General features: G+C 42.2%; 1 protein-coding gene across 39 annotated transcripts in view; it reads right to left on the reverse strand.

Moving 5' to 3' along the window:
- tcf7l2 (transcription factor 7 like 2) overlaps window positions 1-20,658 on the reverse strand; it is an 85,665-nt gene that overhangs the window by 47,115 nt on the left and 17,892 nt on the right. For 22 of the 39 annotated variants that reach the window (XM_017436903.3, XM_017436953.3, XM_017436911.3 and 19 more), the window contains exons 4-5: window positions 8,542-8,643; window positions 2,077-2,136 (exon numbers count right to left, since the gene is read on the reverse strand). The exons of 4 other annotated variants lie outside the window; for them this stretch is intronic. In XM_017436903.3, coding sequence (XP_017292392.1) covers window positions 2,077-2,136; window positions 8,542-8,643 — 162 coding nt within the window. The remainder of the gene's footprint in view (window positions 1-2,076; window positions 2,137-8,541; window positions 8,644-20,658) is intronic. 13 more of the 39 variants (XM_037981040.1, XM_017436986.3, XM_017437008.3 and 10 more) reach the window with 1 other exon arrangement.

The following is a 20,658-nucleotide window of genomic DNA, read 5'->3' on the forward strand; positions in this document are numbered from 1 at the left end:
TAGCAAAGTTCATCTATCACAAAAAGGTCACAAATAACAAAAAAAAAAAAAAAATGCTCGATTAGCAGTGAGCTTAAAAGATAACGTTCAGCTGTAAAGTTGTCAGTGTTGCCCACCCACCACCTTCATCTACGCAACCCCACCACCCTCACCCTGCCTATATTCACCCCCAGCTCAAACCTCAGCCCCCCTCAGCACTACAGCTGGGAGAAAAGACAGAGAAAAAAAAAAAATGAGGTCAAGGATCGCTTTACTCCAGCCTGCCTCCGTATGGTCTCCCCCCTCCTGCCTCTGCACCAGCCCCTCTCACTTAAAACCTCATTCCATCACTGCAGCCAAATCCCCCCTCCAAGTTTCATTCTTCCCCTCCCTCCTTCTTCACTCCCACCCTCCCTGTGCCCTCAGCCCGGTGCTAATTGGTAAATCTGTTGAACCATGCCATCTCCAACAATGAGACACCTGGAGTTCTGTCAAAACAAGTTTCCCTGCAAAACGGCCTCCAGTGTTAATACAGTAGTGTGCAGAGCTGTTGGAGCTCACGGGGGCATCTGCAGAACGCATCCCATCTGGGGAAATATGTCAGCGCAGAGCTGCACTCAGCTGTCAATCCCTGAGGAGTAGCTCATCAATAAAAGCGATTAGTCACCAATTTTACATCTAAAACTTTAGCCCAGTTCCTTGACGAAAGTCAAAATTAGAAAATCATAATTGCCACGATTTTCTAACCTCCCAGTTTTTTCGATGCTCTTGCTCAGAGCTCACATGGGCCTGAGAGTCGGCTGTAAGTCTTAAATAGGTTCAGAGTTCTGTGTGCAATCACATAAACAAATACTATTGTCTCATCAAGCTCTGACAACCTGTCATCTAAGACTCAAGTCACACCTTAAACTCAAGGACACTACGTGCACTTGCTGTAGACAAAGGTGTGTTTGTGAGGCACGCACACACATATGCAGAAAGACAGACCGGCACACCCAGCCGGGATCCTGCCAGACCTTGTCAAACAAGTTTCAGCAGAGACAGGGGGAGGGAATGGAGGCATCAAGTTGACATGCAGAAGGGAACGCTAACTTTTATGTAAAATCTGTTTGCACCATCAAGCATGACTCTTTCTTCCTGCATTTTCCTGATTTTTTTGGAAAGACTTCTGTTATTTACCAACAACAAAAAAGGCCTTACAGAGTGTGCACAATCAACAAGCAATTGATTAGTCAAACAATCCAAGTAGGCTCTCCAAAAGGCCATGGTCGCCTCAGAGGAGATTAAGACTTTTCCTCTGGGCTCCGTAATGCCAGCCCATTTCTGGCTTCACAGTGCCTGACTGAAGCAAATCAAAACAAGGCTTACTGAAGTCCCCGTCATGTCAGCTCTGCAGTAAAAACAACACTAACCTTACCTCCAGGCTCCACATTTTTTATTATTTTATTTACAGCTTGTGTTCTGGTGGAGATTTTGTAAATAGTTGCAGGAAAACTAGATTAGATGGGGACGTTCAGTGTTGTGCTTCTGTCAGATAGAGTTATCTTTGGTCTAAATCTTCAACCCATGGATGTAAACACTGTGTTATTACTTCATCTCTGCTTATAAAATAGTTTAAGCCAGTTTCTGTGAGGAAAAAGGACTCAATTAAAAGCAGCTGCACGAAAAACGTGCAAACGGGACAGAATTTGTTCTCGTGCCAATGGACTGTAGGTTTATTTGAGCAAAATATAATCATGCTGTTGCGTCAGAAACTCTCCCTGAAAATGGATGTTAAACCAGAACAACATTAGGCACCATCCAAATATAGAAGTAAATGGAAACAAAGATGAGTTTAGAGCTAAACAAAAAGCTGAACAGCCTCATCATGAGTAAAGCTTAAAAGCTGGATTTCATACAAAAGCAAAGCAGCAGCACTGAGTTAGCACAAAGCACAGCACAATGATTATTATTATTTCATCAGGATTTAAAGTTTTCATTTACTAGTGTTGAAAAACAAAATTTGTCATTAATCAGTGGGTAATTTGTGTGTGGAATCAACCAAAAGAAATTCAAATAAAATCCAACAAGATATTTTTAGATTCAAAGGTCTCTCACCAAATGAAATTGGTGAAGGCTCAGATCTGACTGTCCGGGGAATTCCCAGCAGAAGGGCCCCTGAAAGGCAAAGATGGACGTTCCCAAGTCACACAATTATATCAGCTTTCCATCTCTCCTCTATTCTCTCTCTCTCTCATACACACACACACATACACACAGATCTACACACAATCTCAGCCTGACCAGGTTTTATGCAAAAATAAAAAAAATAAAATAAAAAAGAACGTGTTCTCCCTAAAAATGATGCATACCCCGGGCTTTTTTTTTTTTTTTTACTTATTTAAACTACCACCTCATCTCTGCTGGCTCAGCTTTCTCCTGGGTGCATGTTTGGCCCCTTTCTAAGTAATTTTACACAAAGAGAATGGGAGAACACTGGCTCGGCATTGGTAACACAGTTTCTGTGCTCGCTGGCCGGCTGTTAAAACACTGATTCACTTTGGTAAAATGTTTCATCTCCAAAGCGTGAACATTTAACTGATCTGGCAGGGCGGGATCTTCTGACGCAACCAAATTCTGGCGCAAGATCAGGAAAAAGTCAATGATATCACCCGACGGTTTGAATCGTGTTTTTTAATAATTATTAACATTTAAACTAATAAAATTCTAATCATTAAATAAAGTATTTTTAGTTTCCCGAGCAGTAATCCGAGACATTTATTTACCAGTTCAGTATGTACATAAACACAACATTTTAAGTCAGAGGGTTAAACTAATAGATTTCAAAGTAACAGCAAGAAATTTAATTTCTAACATATATCAGGAGATGACAGAAGAGAGGAGATAAAGAAGAGAGAAAGGTAGAAATTTATTTCCTACAGAAGAAAGGACAGGCTATAGTCAAAGAACATGCAGAGGAAAACAACAGGGCTTTAGTTTACTGAAGGGCTCCAACACCTTAAAGCTACTGTGCACTCAGATCACCAGGTTTTATTTGTATTTGTGCTTGACCCTCGGGCCAACTAGATAAATTCTCATAAAAGGAGACAGTGAACGCTGTGGTTAATGGTGAAACACACACACACACTTACAGTAACACATATCTGTTGTCCTTTTAATGTGCGTGTTCAACACAGAGTCCCACATCCTCTGGGATAGCTCAAGTTCACAGGAGTTACTTAACAAACATAAAAAAAAAGAGAACAGGAATAAAACTGCAACTGTACACACATAAAACGCTCAACAAAGAAATGCTTTAAAGAGCTCCCTCAGCTATATTTCTCACAAACATTCACTCCAAAATATTTTAATATTCACTTTTAACTCCATGTGGCAAAAAAGACCCGAGTCATTGTTGTGGGATTGCAGCTAACTAAGCCAACACTGAGTGGCCTGTCTGTGGGAACAAGCCACCGTCCAAACTATGGACAGATACAATGACTGACTGACTGGCGTCCTCTCGCTCTCCCTGTCACAGTTCCCAGGCTTGACGCCATGTCTCGACGGCTACAGATTTGGGCCCGAGTGGATGATGCAAGCGTGACCCCTTGGACAAACATCTTGTCCAGAGGAGATGGCGAGAGACGGCGGACAGGGACAACGGCCTCTGTATACGGGCTGGATAACTTTGCCAAGACAAACAGGGTGATAAGGATCTGATTTTCTATTATATACAAGTACCAATATATGTTATATTATAGGCGTTTTTGTGGAAATCAACTAAATCAATGTAAACACTGTTGGTATAGGCATTAAAACCTCGGTCAAACATTATGTAAGGGCCTCAGCAATTTTCTATACTCTTCAATCTCTTTATCATTTAAAGTGCACCAGGAGATTGCTGCAGTAAAGCTGTGTTGAGTCATTTGTTTACCTTTGAACCACACAAGCTGTTTTTGTCTACTTCCTTGTGTTCTTTTGATACCTAGTTGTTGTGTTTTCTAACTTTAGCGTTAAAACTTTTGTAGCACTTTATACAAGATATCGTGCTTTGTTGGTGGTCTGTCCTCATGTATGACAGACCTCCAACAATATGCTTTCATATTATTATAGTTTCCATTTTTTAGTCAATCGTCAACCTAAGCTAACACACTGCTCTAACCGTCTCATGCTTGGGATCAAATCACTTCTATTAAAAGATGACACCTTATCGTGCAAAAAGTTATATTAGCAGTACAGTACATTATGGCACAGCGCTAATTTGAGCCTTCTTTTGCAGCAGAGGTGGTAAGCACGAAAAGAGAACAGAAAAGACAAAGGAGGGGGCATGGGTTATTTTGGACAAATGTTTAAAATGCAGCAGGAAAGAGCAGCTTAAGGTCAGCACAAGTCAGGATAGAGAAAGCCTCTGAGGTAAATCCTACAGACAGTGCGTGGGTGGCGCCTGTTGACCATGGGGGTCACTCATTAACAAACAGGAAAGGCTGGAGTTCTCAGAGTCCAGGAGAATTGTATGGACAGCCCAGGTGTATGGCCCATTCAGACCAACAGGAAGGGCCCTTTATCCCCACTACTCAAAGATGGACAGAGAAGTGGTCCCAGAAAGTGAGCGTGATCCCGTCGTTTTCTTTGTTTAAATGCTGAACTAGAGTTGCATGTCTCTGCAGCTCTTTGACCCACTACAGGGATTTACAGTCATTGTGATGAGTTTATTCTGAATGCTTAGACACAGCTGGTTAGTTTTCCCTTTAAATATCAAAAATACGTCAGCTCTTTTCAGCCCTCCTTCCAGTAGGAATTCTTCAGAGAAACAGGTTAGCCTGAATGAGAATAACATAAGCATGTTTGGCAGTTGGAAAGGCTTAGGTGGGAGGTTGTCCACACTACAAAAATGGACGAATTCCATCACTTCCTTCATACTAATTACCATACACTTCGAGCAAAGGCCCTCCTTCTCTTCATCCCTTCAAAGCCTGTGCTTCACTAACTCTAACACACACTCGCACACACTCGCACACACAATGACACACAGTAAGGTGCAGTTGGGAAATGGTTAACACTCCAGCCGTCCCCTGCTGCCAGTGAAAGCCCACAAAACAATGGAGACATTGTTCAGCCGGGCTAGACTCTAGACTCTAAGGCTGTGTATGTGTGTGTACGCACTCAGATGATTTGAAAGTAGTGCTTTTAACATGGGCATGTTTTTCCCCTAATTCCCCTATGAACTGCAAATGTGATCCAGCAAGAATTAGTTGCATTTAACTTGTTTTTGGTGGAAGTGCTGCAGTATTTAAAAATATAAACGACTGTGAGACTAGATGGTTTAATGCCTCTTGGCCGAATGATGTCATGACATTACTAAGATGAGCCTGGACTCCAGCTGAGTTTATTACTGCAGTTTTGTTGATGATGTCAACATACAGACTTTAAGCTGCAGATTTACAAAACAGTCTGATCTATGTTAATGCAATGGGCATTATAGGGCAAAATACAAAAGATACATCCATCCCCCTGAACTTATTGGCCTGCTTTATGCATCAAAATATTTAGTAGACTTCTCTCAAGTGGACGACGTTGCATCACAACATTCAGCTGATAAAGGAAAGATGCTTTATGATCTTTTCCTCAGGAGTTACATGAGGCATAAATTGCATCTTAGTGTCTCACCCTCAAAACAGACACATCAATAGGCGGATAAAATATTGAATAACTTTCAGCCAATGGCACAAAAGTTCAGCAGCGGCGGGTTTTCAGGCTGCCCGCAGGGTGGTCAGACACTTCAAAAAGGTTTAGCTTGGCCTCCTTTGAGGGCATGGTAAACAGGGGGCATAAGGCTGTGCCCTCAGAGAGAACAGCTGGCGTGAGGTCACTTCCTCTGTCCTCAGCTGATCCTGCCTAAATTCAATTTTCTAGACTGAACTGAAACAGCCTCTCACCTCCCGTTTCTTCCTTATCTATCCCTCTACTCAAACCAAAGTTTTTCAGAGGCTTCATCAACAGTTATGTATATCTCTGCTTTCTTCTATGGCTGTTTTATTGTTTCAACTGTCTGTTAGGCTGCACATCTCTGTTATCTAGCAGACTATTCAACGGTTTCTTATCGCTAGCAAAGCAGACTTCTAGAGCTCCAGGCAGGCAGAGGTCAAGGTGTCCGAATGCTTCTTTGCATTTGTAAACCAAGAAGAAACTACTGTTTATGAACAAATGTATTGATAAAACCAATCACGCATCAGCATGTTAGGTAAAAAAAAAAAAAGAAAAGATTTGACCGATTGAGTGACACCTGCAGAAGCCTGAGTGAGGCTTGACTTTGCAATTCACAGTGCTGTAAGCGCTAATCTTTCTTTTCTATATGTACGACAGCTGGTATGATGCAAACGAAGGAAACATTCAGTCCCACTTCCTCCTCAGTCAGAGGTAAACGCTGGAGCAGGATCGGAGGAGCGCCAACAATACGAGCGGCGCTTCACATTCAATTTCATCAGTTGTACTAACAGCCAGTGTGTCTATCCTGTGCCTCTGATCTTACCAGCCTGTGTATCAAACAGATCATACAGGGTTGGGCAACAGGACCACATATATTACAATATTTTCTCTCATATCGGTCAGTGTCGTTACCAATCACAACATCAGTTTAACAGGCTGCAATCTGCTTCTGCTTTGGAATCTGTTTCAAACTAACACCTGAAGAACAACCAAAAAAAGAAAAATCTGAATTTTTTACATTTATTTCACTTAACATCTCATCATTTTTTTTGTGCCAAGGCACAGGTGTTTTTATGAGCGAGTCTGTACTTTACCAACCCACAAGTGCTTTTTTTTTCTGTCCCACAGCCAGTTTTTGCTTTGTGAAATATAGGCGGGGTGGCTTTCTAGTGCTGCATGCTTGACTGGCTGCCCAGAATTGTACGACAACTTTTTGTAAATCCATAAGAACAGATAATTATCCCAAGGAAAATGTGCTTTTATTTTAATTACAGATAATTTTTTAAAACAAACGTCATAAAGCAAGCTAATTAAAATATCTTAAAGACGGACATATACACACAAAAAAAGCTCCAATGTCACAAATCTAAAAGTAAAATTTCCCTGTGCCCAAACTTCCTTCCCACACTGAAATAAATAAGCGTACAGCAGGAGTTTGTGTATATATGATGGTGTGGATTTACAGCCAGATGACTCATAGCGGGCATTTACCTGCAGCATTTGCTGCCTACGACAAATTCAATGATTTTATGCGAGTTGGGATTCATTTTCTCAGCATCTCCTGAAATAACGAGAGTAGTAAGAGGACCCTGAACCCTTTGGTATAAAAATAACAGCAACATCACAGGGAAAGATAAGGAGAGCTTTCAACTGGGCTTGTTTTGCTCAGAACAACGCTGTCATCCCCCACTTTCAACAAGGTTTCTGTTTCAAATACGCACCTTGACAACTCTTACTATTTTTAGATAAACTTTAGTTAAACGGGGAAAAATACCAAGTAAGCCGTTTTTTAAAAATAATCGTGATGGGATTTATTACAGACCATAAACATGACTGAGCTGATCAAATGTTGAATGTGACTCAGAGGGACACCGTGTCTTGACAGGGTAATTATGTGATATAATCCATCACTTGCTTCTGGGTGAGTTCCAGAGCTGTAATGACAAATTAACTTTGTTGTTCCACAGAACGCAGAAACAAATGGTGACTTCAATCGGCACTGAAGTGTTACCAACAAGAGATTTTATTTTTTTATGAATATGCAACCTTTGACGCATTCTCCTTCCACTGTTTAATCACATTTCCGTAACAATATGCTGATGTACAACTCCAAAACAAAAGTAACAACCATGTCCTGGAGCATTAATGGCCACCGCTCCATCCTCGCACGCATTGATTTTTCTTGGCTCACTAACCATGTGACCACAAACCTCCTTAAGTTGAACCTTTCCACTGACCTCCTGCAAACTTTCAGCCTTTTACTAACTGCTTAGTTTCACATTCAACTGTTAATATTTAGAGCTGACAGATATGCCTGGGGTGTATTCACAGTTATCTGTAAGTACTGCAAAAGCTCTTATGGCTGTCAAACCAATTCTCCTGCCAGAGTGCGCCTCCAACTGCCATGGACAATGTGATCAATGTTGAAGAAACACCCACACTTCCCTTACGGACTTGTGTTTGCAGCCCACCATTTAGTTGATTCTTACAAACAAAAAAAAAAGTTGTGAGGTCAATTGTCTATAATAATCCAGCTCGTTGTAAACATGGCATGGGAGTTATAATCATCTCTGAGATTACAAATGACACAGCTGTTCAAGGAACAACCACCCCAGCAACTGCTTTACCAGTGCCATTCAGTCCACAACCACAAAACCTTAGGAGTCAAAATGTGCACCTTAAGTAAACAAGTTTAGAAAAGCTGACTGGGTGTGTTAGTGGCTGTGATTTAAGTGGAACAAAGATGAGTGTCCAGTCAAAAAAATAGACGAGAAAAGGAAAGCAGGGCTTGTTTCTGGTTTGTTCTGTCGTGAAAAGAATCAGGGGAGGAAAAAGAGCTGGTGAAAGAGGAAAAGTACCGAGCGGAGTGCTACTTACAACAATGTGTGCCGGTGACGGGGACCTGGCATCTTTAAGTGCTTGTCTACTTTGAAGACCTCCTGGTTGAACATCTAGAAGGGGCCATTTCATCTGTAGGTACTGAATGGCAGAAAGGAAACAGAATGGAAAGAAAGAAACAAAACATGTTAACAATGCAAAAAAAGCAAAAAACCAAAAGAAACAAAAAAAAGACAAAAAAAGGGAGGAGACATTTCTTGACATGTGCATGGGTGTAGAAACTCAAAAATATGGAGACGCAAATAAAAATCTTAAGACGGATGGTAGAAGGGATGAGAATGGCCTCAAGCATGCATCTGAGAGCAGCAGGAGTGTATAGAGTAGATGTGTAACTCAAACAATACACAGTATTTTCTCCTAGAAACACAACGCACAAACTTTAGAAGCCAGGCAGTCTAAAACAAAAACTTTTTTTTTAAGTAGCAGACAGATTGTTTTAAAGAGGTAAACTGGAACTAGCATCCACAGTTCAAGGCTTTACGATGACCTCATGTCATCGGTGTGACTGTTTTTATTGAAACCCATAAAAAGAGGTAAAGCGTGATGTCTCGCCACGCTCCTGTGAGGCCAAACCTCTTGACTGCTCCCATAAATGATTGACTTGGCCTCTATCAGAAGTCAGTATGTCTGCGGTTCCCCCACCCTCTTTCTCTCACGCACCCACACATAGGCAGAAAAAAAAACTGATAAGAAGAAACAAGGTTCATAAGAAATATCCATCAAGTAATAAACTGGGTAGAGATTTACTGTAATGAACTGTACCTTTTCAAATATGTTTTTTTTAATATTCACAAAGTCGGTCAAAATAAATCTGTCGTTTTAAATATTTTGGTCAGAATAACTGCATCGATTTTGCAGCTATTGTTTGCTTTCCTACAATACGAGAGCCAAATTATGGTTATCAGTGTCACAGCCACCTAGTTTGGGGCATGAAGGTCACAACAACCCAAAAGTTGTGGACAAAAATGACAGAAGAATTCAAAACTAGGGGACAACAGCTGTTTCGAACATATAATCAGCTACATTATTAGCATTTGTGGCTTTCTAAACACAGGCAAGTCCCTGTTTTTTGTGTGCAACCAACTTCTAAAACTGTGTTTAAATTTAAAAATAAGATATCAAATGAAAAGCCTCTCAAGACATCTATTAAAAAGGTCCACACTTTTTCAAATCCAGATTACGGATGTAAAAAGAGGTTTGTCTCAAGAAACTAAATGAAAGCAATCACTGGAGTCAGATAATTAATGAGGGAGAGTAGCTGGCCTATGTTGTGACCCCAGTGTCACAAACACTCATTAAAAATTGTTAAGATATTGCCACTAAAAAGCTCTGACAGGTGAATCTGAACTCGGAGCTGCATCTAAAATGCCAGACAAAAACAAATCTCTGACATGATCAAAACAACCTGAACTGGCTTTCTTCTTTTCCTCCCGCCATCTTAAATAACGGTTCACGAGTGACCGAGACTCTCTGCAATTACGAAATGAGTAGTTTTTGTTATGTTTCACAATCACCTCATGATAATTACTGAGACTTGGATCACATGTTGGCACAAAAAGTTGTCTCTGTTTAATAAATTATCCATCCATTCCTCAAACAATCAATGAAGTGCAAGAACTAAGCCTAATTATCTGGTGCTTGTATGGTGACACAAGTGTGTTACATTCAATTTCCCTGTGTTGCCATCTCCCAAAGGTGGCCACTGGTTTGTATGCATGTCTGACAGCATCTGTGTGTGCGTGTATGTGTGTGTGTCTCTATGTGTGTGTGCGTGCATCAGTGCTGGTTGGAGAGTGAGTGTGTCGCGACCCTTCCTGAGACTGTGTCTAAATCAGTGGTAATTAGCGAAGAGTTCACTGTAGGGTGCCTGCCAGTGGTAGACGCTGGAGGGAGTTATTGACTGTGTGTCCTCAGCTACAGCCCATGCAGAAAAATTTAAAAAAAAAAAAATACTGCCAGCTGTCGGGTCCTTTTCCACCATGAACAGTCATTTAAGACCCAAAAATGACTTTTTCTAATAGAAAACTTGGTTTATTTATGCTTGTTTGTATGTCTCCAGGATTGCAAAAAGGAGAGGTTGCAAAATGGTCCCACAGGTTTTTATGGACACCCTCACCCACACTTGATATTAATTACCACGAGTAGGAGAAGAGGGCGGTGTTAGAACTGTGACAGAGCTGCTGTCTTCGATGAGGTAATTCAAGACAGACTCAATTGGTGCCATGAGGCTCAAAGAATAAGCATTGCAGAGGAAAGACGGATACCGCGTTTGGTTATGGAAAAGTTGTGCCATCGCATGCTCACACAAGCTAACGGTAAAGCACAGCTGCAACCAGTGGAGGGGGGAGGAGGGAGGGGGGTCGAACAAGAGGACATTCTGAGGAGGTAGGGAAGGAACGTGAAGGTTACACCCTTGAGCGCTGCAATGAGGCACCAACCGACGAGTGAGAGGGAGGGTGTTGCAGCGCATGCCCTGACAAGTGGCTCCACTTTAGCCCCGCTGCTGCAAATGTTCTCACACGTTAATCTCTCCCGCAGATTTTATAAGCATGTCGAGGAAGACGGAGACTTGGCAAGCGCCAGGCTCTCCGACCACCCCCTTCTTGGCCTCCTGCCTCTATCTCCACCCACCCGCCTGCCCTGCTAACAGACGCACTGCCCGGGCTTGAGTAGGCTGCGACCTCTGACCTCTCTCTGCTGCTCAAAGCCCCTCCTCGTTCCCCACTCTGCGACCTGAAAACTCTCCTGCTATGAGGGGGCCCCCCGTGTAACTCAAGAGCCATTCCAAAGTGACAAATTGCACCGGAGTTCCAGGATAACTCTCGCTCTCTCCCTTCTCCTCCACCTCACCCCATCACCCCACCCACACACAAATACTAACCAGTCCCCCCACCCCACCCCCTGACAGACCCCCACCAAACAAGAGCCACCCAGTAGTTGTGCTGCTTCTTCCTTCTCCCCTCTCCTTTTCAGCCACCCAAAGTTGTTCTCATCCCCTACCCTGCACCCCTCCTCGCCTGGCCAGCCCCACAATGAGAGCTGAATGACTCAATTGTTTCTGATGAAGTGAAAGACAACGGAGTCCTCTAAATCCTTACATAGGGATGAACTCACCCTCCCTGTCCTAATTTTCCTGTCATCGGCTGCTTTCCCAAGTGCATGGAGGGGGCTAGTGACAGGGAGCTACAACCAATAACCAATTTCTTCGTTGATTATTTGCAGTTGTTTCAGCTGAACGTTTAGTCCAAAGAAAATTGCCAAAAAACCCAATTTGTGAAAATTCAGTTTCTGTTAAACAATAAATGTCTTTCCTGTTCTAGGGCTGACTAGGTGCTTTCTTTCTGCATGCTATATCGGTCGTCCATATGCATAAGCCTTCTGTTATACTACAGTTTGGCATGGTATGAGCTACAGTGTGTTAAGCCAGATCTAGAATGACTGTCATCACAGTAAAAACAAGCTGGGGCCCTGGTCTGAGTGTCACAGCAGAGAGGAAGCAGGGCAGAGATAGATCGAGGGGCATCATCTTCACATATCCTCATACAGACTAACATTACTGATGTTATTAACTTAACAAGCCGGCATGGCTGCAACTGAACCTAAAATACCTGTTTGCTGCTAGTGGTAGATCTCAATCTTCCTTTTTAATTCAGTCAAATTATAGCCAATTAATAACAAAGTGGCTCACAAGAAGAGAAAGTCTTTTTCAACACTGAGAGAGCGGAATGGTTTTGTCTGCATCTTGTCAACAACCAGCTTCAACAACCAGCTTCTTTTCCATCAAGCCCTCATCTGATGTGTTTATGACATGCCGGCTGGCAGCCAGAGCAGCAGCCACCACACGGTTTGTTCGTTTTGTTTTGGATTAAGAGCAGAGGGCTTGAGACCAATCAAACAAACTGAGCTCCTTATGTGCCAGCGTAGCTCCCAAACACTGGTCTCGTTTCCAGCAGGCAACCATGGGAGAAATGATGGGGACCACGGGGGTATTTTAGACATGTGTGCAATGTGAGCAATGGAGGGGGGGAGAGACAGGGAAAGGCAGATAGCAGCTTTGGTTTAGAGTCAACATACGGATGCTGGGTGTTGCTCCAGAGAGGCCAGCGGATCTTCTGGCCATCTGTGGCTCCCACATATCGCAAATACAACATAGCTCGGCACAGCCACTTAGATAACACGTTAACAGTGAACCCCCCCCTCCATCTTCACCCTAACATTCTGTACATGCTTATTTACAGATTCACACCTGAACAACAATGCTCACCCATATTTAAACAATATCCCATGGCTGAATTGTCCATCTGTAGAGCCTTTAAAGATGGATTGACAGCTTGCAGATTACACCAATCAAACCACTACAATAAAGAGCTTTATTTACATCTGGCAATGATCAAGGCTAGTAAGAGATGCCCATTCAAAGCTATGCAAGTAAACAACTCGGAGCTTAAAAGATTAGTCCTTCCAGTTTGTCTACAATTGTATCCCTTTAAAAGTGAAAGCCAAGCATATTGTCATGATCTGGAGCAGATAATGTTGATGGTCTTTGCTGTTACACACAGGTGCAAGAAACAAAGCAAATACATGCTTATGCAAACACATAACTTAGAGGTGAAATATTTTTTCTGTAATTTAGAGAAAGATCTGCTCAACTTAAATGCTGAAGTCTGTTTAAGCATACAATATATTTTTGTGGAGAAGTCAGAAGATAAGAGTAGAAAGAATGAAAGCAGTGCAAGAATTCCTTGATAAAACTGAGAGAAAGTTAGCAAACACTGGAGGGCCCATCATGGCTCCTTTGGTTCTGCTAATGCACATTTTATGAGTAAATATTAAAGAAAAAAAGAGCCCCACCTGCTTTGATAGCCAGAGGCATTTTGCAACCAGGAAAATAAAAGTGAAATGTGGGAAGGCCTGGGGTTTGCTTGCCCTGGGGCGGGAAGGGGTCCACTGGGCCCGTATTTACTCCAAAGCCAGAACCGCTTGGGGGTTTCACTGGCCCTGACAGCGCTGAGGCTGCCGACCTGATCCAAAACCTCCCCTCCTCACCTCCCATCCCCTTTGCCAACAATCTCCATCTCAACCTCAAACTCCCCTTCTCTCTTTTTCCTCGCAGAAAAACTGAACCTGATAACTCTGTACAAGCTTTTTTTCCCTACAGGGGGAACACACGTGACCTCTCCTTTCCTTCCACTAGACACAAAGTTTGTTCACCCTGTAAAATTAGGCTGAAGATGCGGATTTGTTCAACTGCAGTCGTTCAAAATATTTCAGAAGGCAGTGTAGCCTTTGAGGGGAAAAAAAAGTTTGTATTGATACGTTTGTGTGTTTTCTGTTAAACATGTTTCCATGAACACTTGACTTTTATTGAAGCTATTCTGAAAGTTAGTTCCACTCTCTTAAACACAGGCTCATGTGATAAGTAAGGCTCTGCTCTGACACTATTTACTTAACAGGTGTGGGGCAAATGTGCTGTTCAAACACCAGCTGATTGACGAAAAAAGTTAAGATTGCTTTATACAGGGGACAATTTCCTTTTCTTCAACAAATGTCCAGATAAATTGTAGTTAAGATTTTTTTATTTAGATTTATTATAAAATGACAGAATGTAGCAACATTTTTACACACTCAAATATTCATACGCAGCTCTCAAAGGAAGTTTGAGGTTGACATGACTACATTCCAAAATGCACCAACTTCTCAGGAGTCTCAGGAAGAAAACAGTGTTCCATATCTGACTTTTGCACCCGCTCCCCCTTTACCACTGTCCTGAGTCATTAGGGGTTTCTCTTGGCTGCTCTATAAATAGTGGCAGGGAGGGTGAAGGCCAGCAGGAGTTGGCTGGTTTTCCATCAGCCCTGCTAATGAACAGGCAGTCTGGCACCTTTAGCATCAGGAGCTGCATCAGAATGCAGTTTCTTTCAGGTGTTTTTCTTGTCCCGCATAGCTGATCTCTGTGCTTTTCTGAGTGACTCTTACATTTCCTATCATCTTTTTTTTTTTTTTCATAGATACAAATAAAGTCTGGGCTTTGTAATGCTCTCATTGGCTTACGTAATTACCAGGCTGACTAACTAAATAAATATGTCATGTTCAAAACTGTGGTTACTTGAAATTGTGACAAAAGCTACTTAAACTGAGCTGTCTTACTATAGTTAAGATGGTAATCATAGTAATTGTTTTACCATTCTATTTTGGGACATTACTAATAAACCTTTTCTTAATAGAGTAACCTTTATAACGCAAATGGGAGCACAAGTTCATGATTTTATGTCATACATTGCTCGAGAACTTTGACACATCTGCCTGAATTGCCTCATTGTTTTAGTCTTTGCAACTTTAGTAAGACACAGAAGTATTGATATTTTATAAATTTATAGAAAGTAATCTAAAAAAATCTTGATGTGAAGCACTGAGTAGATATGGTCCAGTTTCTGGTTTTAAGGTGTACCACTGTTGTACAAAGTCATGATTACAAAAAGACTAAAATTTTCCAATATACCATGACCATAGTTTAAACTTCTTTTAATGAGATGTCAGAGGCATTGTTGGGTTTTCTCCAGTTGTATGTAGCACAGAATAGAACTCCTTCCCCTACTTCTTGGGCCAAACTGTCAGTCAAATGTACAATGGCAGAATGAGGGGAACTCTCCTGAACTTTTCACCTTGCTAAAAAACAAAACAAGCAGCAAAAAATGCAGACAGTCATGGCTTGGCTACAAGAGCAGAGAACTCCATCATTTTTTTTAAGAAATCAATATTTTCAAACAAGCGTTTGCGACAAGCTACAGGGGTTAGCATGTCTGCCAATGAAATGTAAAGCCTGCAGGCTCACTACGAAGGCTAATAATGCCACTAATTGGCAAGCTAACATTAGCTTCTCAGGTTCCCAGCGATACATCGCAGCACAACAACAGAAAAGAAGCAATGTTCTGTTCAATAAACACATTTACTTTAGTTCAATAAATAAATTTATCTTGTATTCAGTCTACATATGTGTTTAGTTCTTCCATCATTGTGGATATCTTTTGAACTAACACTTTTGAGTTTAAAAAGAGCATCACTATCTACACTTATGGCCTCCCATTGTTCTTACTGGAGTCTGTGCATCAAAACCTAAATATCTATAACTAAATTCCAAATCATATTCTAGTCAGAAATTTATAAAATCAATTTAATTCAAATTTCAAAAATCAGACGGGAAAGCGGAGGATAAAAATGTGCTCTGACAAGTTAACATGGTGTCAAGTTTTATTTTAGTCACACATTAAAAAGGTTACTAGTTATTTGTAATCAAAAACACTTGGTGTAACCAGTTTTAGAGAACAACTATACACATTAGAAGAACATTAAAGGCAAAAACGGCAAGTTTAGTTACTTGGAGGTTCATTAACTTAGGCTGGATTAGCTTTGTGTGTCTATTGCAATGTTTTGCACAATTTAAATCAGCATTAAAAGACTGTTTGGACAGTGGAAGTGTGCCAATAAATTGACCTCCTCGTATGCGTTAACCAAGGTGAAAAGGAATGTTTGCAGGCCAAGGTGTGTCTGAGCCCCTTTGACACTAGGGGGTGTGAGGCAAGAGGTTGGGCAACCTCACTTCACGCTTACCTTTGTTTGCAAGAAGAAGGCTTAGGGGTGTGGAGGGGTGAGTCAAAAAAAAAAAAAAAGCTGAACAGCAGCTGAGCTCTGCTGAAAGAGAAAAGTAAGCTGGTTGCAGCGCCCACATTCTGCTGGAGAAGGCTGTATTTGGTATAGTGCTAGAGGAGAGCTGAACGTTGCCCTTGATGTTGGGTGTCTGGTTTTGTTCTGCGAGAGTTCACTATGAATTAGTTAAACGGTAGACTGGATATAAGAAAGCTACGAAACATGCCTCAGAGGGAGAGAATGTGTACACTGGCAGGCTTAACAAAGACTTCCAATATTCTGAAAGCACTACACGCTATCACACAATTCCACCTACGCAAAATCATCAATCAGAAAAGCATCATGTCGAAGGCATCACACACACATACCAATAGGCAATTAATCTGCACAAAAGAATCATATGAAAACAGTTGGTTTTGTGTCTCTTTCACATTTGCACATGCACCTTGAAGCTGTTCAGCCTCCATATTCATGAGGCCTACTCCCTCAGCATATCTAAAGCTCAAGATTTTAAGGGCTTCAACTCAAATCTGAAGTATAGTTTCAGGTTATGGATGTGTAACCCAACCAGTGTTTAGAACTCATCAACCTTAAGCGATCTCTTTTTGATTTGATCAGCTTTAACCTAACTCACTCTTATTGACAAAACATGGTGTGTACCATCATGATGCACATGAGAAAAAAAAAAAAGGACCCAGAGAAGCAATTACATGCACACTCACACAGTGGGGTACTGCTGCTTTGCCACGGTAGCTTAATGAATAAATAAGTAATAAGGACTTGGTTATTGGAGCTCATTAAAATGGGTGATGCTTCCAAGACAAAAAGACCCGAAGAGGGTCAGGTGAGGCGGTGGTGCGACTAGGGCTAGGTCACCCCCCCACAACCGTGAATGACCTGACCACGCGGCCTCAGCTCTCACCTCCATATCAACTCTGTCCATGTTGCACTCCCCACCTTTCCTGCTACACATGCATCTTCATGAATACACACACAGCTGCAACCACAGGCTCACAAAGACGCACACACCCACACACACCTCTCTCATGGTTAATTACCACTTAGCTCAATCACGTGGTGATCCGGCCATAAGAGCCCCTCCACCCTCATCCCCCGCAACACAAACAGCAGCACACATGCCAATTATTGATGAATCTTTAATATGTCGTTTTGCGAAGTCTACATCTCATTTCCTACCACTGAGCCGACGATTACACTTCCAGGAGAGGCTTTAGCATCTTATATGAAAAAGATTGAGTGAAAGCAGATTAGCTTAATGCAATATCATTGCAGGGATAAAATAAAGTGGTCTGAGCCATTTGGAGAAGATGGCCAACTTTTTTTTTTTGTTGTTGTTTAAATACTCCTCCTGTCTTGCATTTCTGGCTAAGTCTACATAAAAACCCGCGGACAAAAATCCCACGCCGCGATAACATGTCAATAATGAGCTGAGGCCATCTATTGATCAGCTTAATTTCGCATCTATTAGCTAGGGAACGGCTTGCTCCGGGGGCGAGGGAAGCCAGGCGCTAACACGCACCGACAGGCTGGATGGAGATCATTACAACTGATGTTCACACACACGCTGTGATTGACATGGAGATAAGGCAAGAGAGCGCCCCGGCTCGCACGGCTCCCCGCACACTAAGCTAATGATACACCAAATGTGTGCTTGGTGTGGGTACGGCAGTGTCTGTGTGCAGGAGTGTGATGGAGAGAGCATCTGGAAAGAAGTTGGAGCGGCAGAAAAAGAGACAGATGAGAAGAAAGGCAGGCCACACGCCTTTGCTAATTGGCACAGTCAGACAGAGAAGCTCGTAAAGGATAAAAATAAGCATTTAGTGGAGCACCTCAGCTTTCTAGATCACCTTATCAAGTCTGTGTCATTTAAACACCTCAGAAAAACATCACTTTGACCTGAAATGCATGGCTTCTTCTGACACATACTTCATTTAGGGAGTATGCGTAAAGAACACAGCAGAAGCATTCATTATGGAAATTGTTTGTTTTGTTGTGATTGCAAGCTTCATGAGCACCATGTCAACACAGCAATCACAGCAGCAGAAGAAAAAAAAAAACAGAAAAAGATCTTTCTTCCTTTGAGAACTTTCTCCTCTCTCCAAATTTAAGAAACATGAAACAAAAATTAAAGATCAGATTACAGACACAAAAGTTTCAAAGATGTGCCACCGTTGTCCATGTGGTAAATCAAACAGCCACAATTATTTCTAACAAACAATGAATTCAGAGAACCGCTTTTTAAATGCAAATAACTGTAATGAATTTGTGTGCGTCCGTAAAAGTCTAAAATCAGAGTTTGGTTAAATCCAAGTTAAGATGGGTGAACAAGAGCAGTTAAACAGAATCAGCTGGAGAGGAAGCAAAAATAGTTTCTGTAGAACCTGAGCAAGAATCGTTAAAGTCTCCTTTATCTCAGGCTTGCCATAGGGCTTTCGGCAAGTTTGTTTTTCGGTGGCGATCGGTCCATGGCTTGACTCTTAGTCCCATCCCCATGGATTTCGTGCAAGGCTTTCCATATCGCAGACTATCCTTTGTGAAACACCTCTCCATCTAGGTCTCACTTTTCACTGGATCACCAAACACCTCTTGCCACCATTTTTTTTTTTTTTTTTTTAATGTGTGTTTTTCTTTTCCTCCCTCAAACACTGATACAAGATACTGGTAGCATTCTAACAGAGTCTGTGCAATCTAAAGAAACAAGAGAAGGGATTTTTGCAGCTATCTGACCATCCTGGAATTTGGGTTATGAATGAATCCAAACACTTAAGGCATTCAGACAAAGATATGGTGTGAAGTCTTTTTCCTCGAGCTATCCTATCCATCTTTCTGCAGAAAGCGACTTGGCTCTGCATTGATGCAACAAGCTGTAACACTGAATGCTGTATGTTAGCCACACAGAAACAGAAAAAAAACAAGAGGGCCTGGCGCTAGCACCTTTTTTTTTAATGTCAAAAATACACATCTGAGTATTTTGTGCACACCATCCGTGCACCTGAGTTTTTATGGGGATGGGGTTTTGTTTTATGTCAGATCGCTATGGAAGTGAGGTCAGAGGAGGGGGGTGGAGGGGGGGAGAAAAACCCTTGGCTACAAACTGTGTGTTTTTTGTCAGCTGAGGGATGCAGCGAAGGGATCGAGGGAGCAAAGGGAGGAGGGAGGTGAGGGATGGGGGAGGAGAAGAGAGGAGGAGGAGAGAAAAAAAAAAGCCCTCAGCCAAGCCATCAAGTTGAACATTGAACTTCACAGTAGTAGCTGCCTTTCTATGCCTCTCCTTTTGATGTTACCTCCAAAGCAAAGGATCAAAGGCTTGGAGTGTGGCGTGGGGAAGTCCCAAGCTCTTAGCCTGCCAGCCTGTTATATATGCAAAAGTCTACGCCAAAAGAGAGGGAGTCAGGCAGAGAGAAAGAGACAGAAAACACCAGAGGTGGGGGGAAGAGGAAGCCTGCATGGAATGTGGCCAAATAGTATGTTTTGTGTCTAATGAATGACAAGATGATGATGCAATCAGTTAGTTACAGTATGACGTAGAGGGGAATAAAGTATGCACACATAAGTTTTTGTGAATAGACACTTGACACTCAGGGGCTGGGCAGAAAAGTAAGAGACGGGATGGGATGGGATGGGGTGGAGACAGGGGTGCTCCCGGTAGTGTTTGTTGCCCTCAAATACACACAAATAGCACTCCAATTCGCACCCACCCCCAGCTCCTTTCCAACATCAAGGAGGTGAGAGGTTGTCTCTTCTTGACATGGATCTACAGTGCGCCGTTAAAGCGACGACTACAGTAAACACAGCGCACGTGAAGCCCCGGTTGTGTCTCACTGGAGCGGAGACAGTCGCACGCGCGCACACCGTGGGCTCAGCTGGGCCAAAGAGCAGAGGTGTGCTAAAATTGACAAATCTCTACGAGACAAACACACACATACACACACACACGTACGCTAACACACCCTTTCCCCAAGGCTGTAGGATTAAGAGGTCCAGCTGGCTGACAGCAAGCCCTTCCTTCCCACGTATCGCGTCGATCTCGCCCCCTCTCTTGTGCACACACCCAGCCTTTCCTCCCCCCGACTCACCACCCCATCCTCTGGTCTAACAGCAAACCAGTTCACCTAACACGCTGGCAGGACACACCTGAACTCGCTACTTTTAACCACACTTTGAGCTACAACACCAGACACAAAAGGGACTCTTTAGTGGTTAATGACATACAAAAGCTTCAAGAAAAAAAAAAAAGAATGTTAACTCCCATTTCCCATTTAGCAATTTCAGTTAGTGTTTCAATGCCGGAATAAAACACTACCAAAGTTACCAACTCAGGGTTCAAAAAGGCTTTATTATCATATCAAATCATGCATGGAGAGAATGGACAACCAAAAGGGGAAGTGAACACAAAACAGCTCAACAGTCTGAGTGAGTTTGTTTCATAAA

This window comes from Kryptolebias marmoratus, linkage group LG17 (assembly GCF_001649575.2).
Source record: "Kryptolebias marmoratus isolate JLee-2015 linkage group LG17, ASM164957v2, whole genome shotgun sequence".
Taxonomy (NCBI): Eukaryota; Metazoa; Chordata; class Actinopteri; order Cyprinodontiformes; family Rivulidae; genus Kryptolebias; species Kryptolebias marmoratus.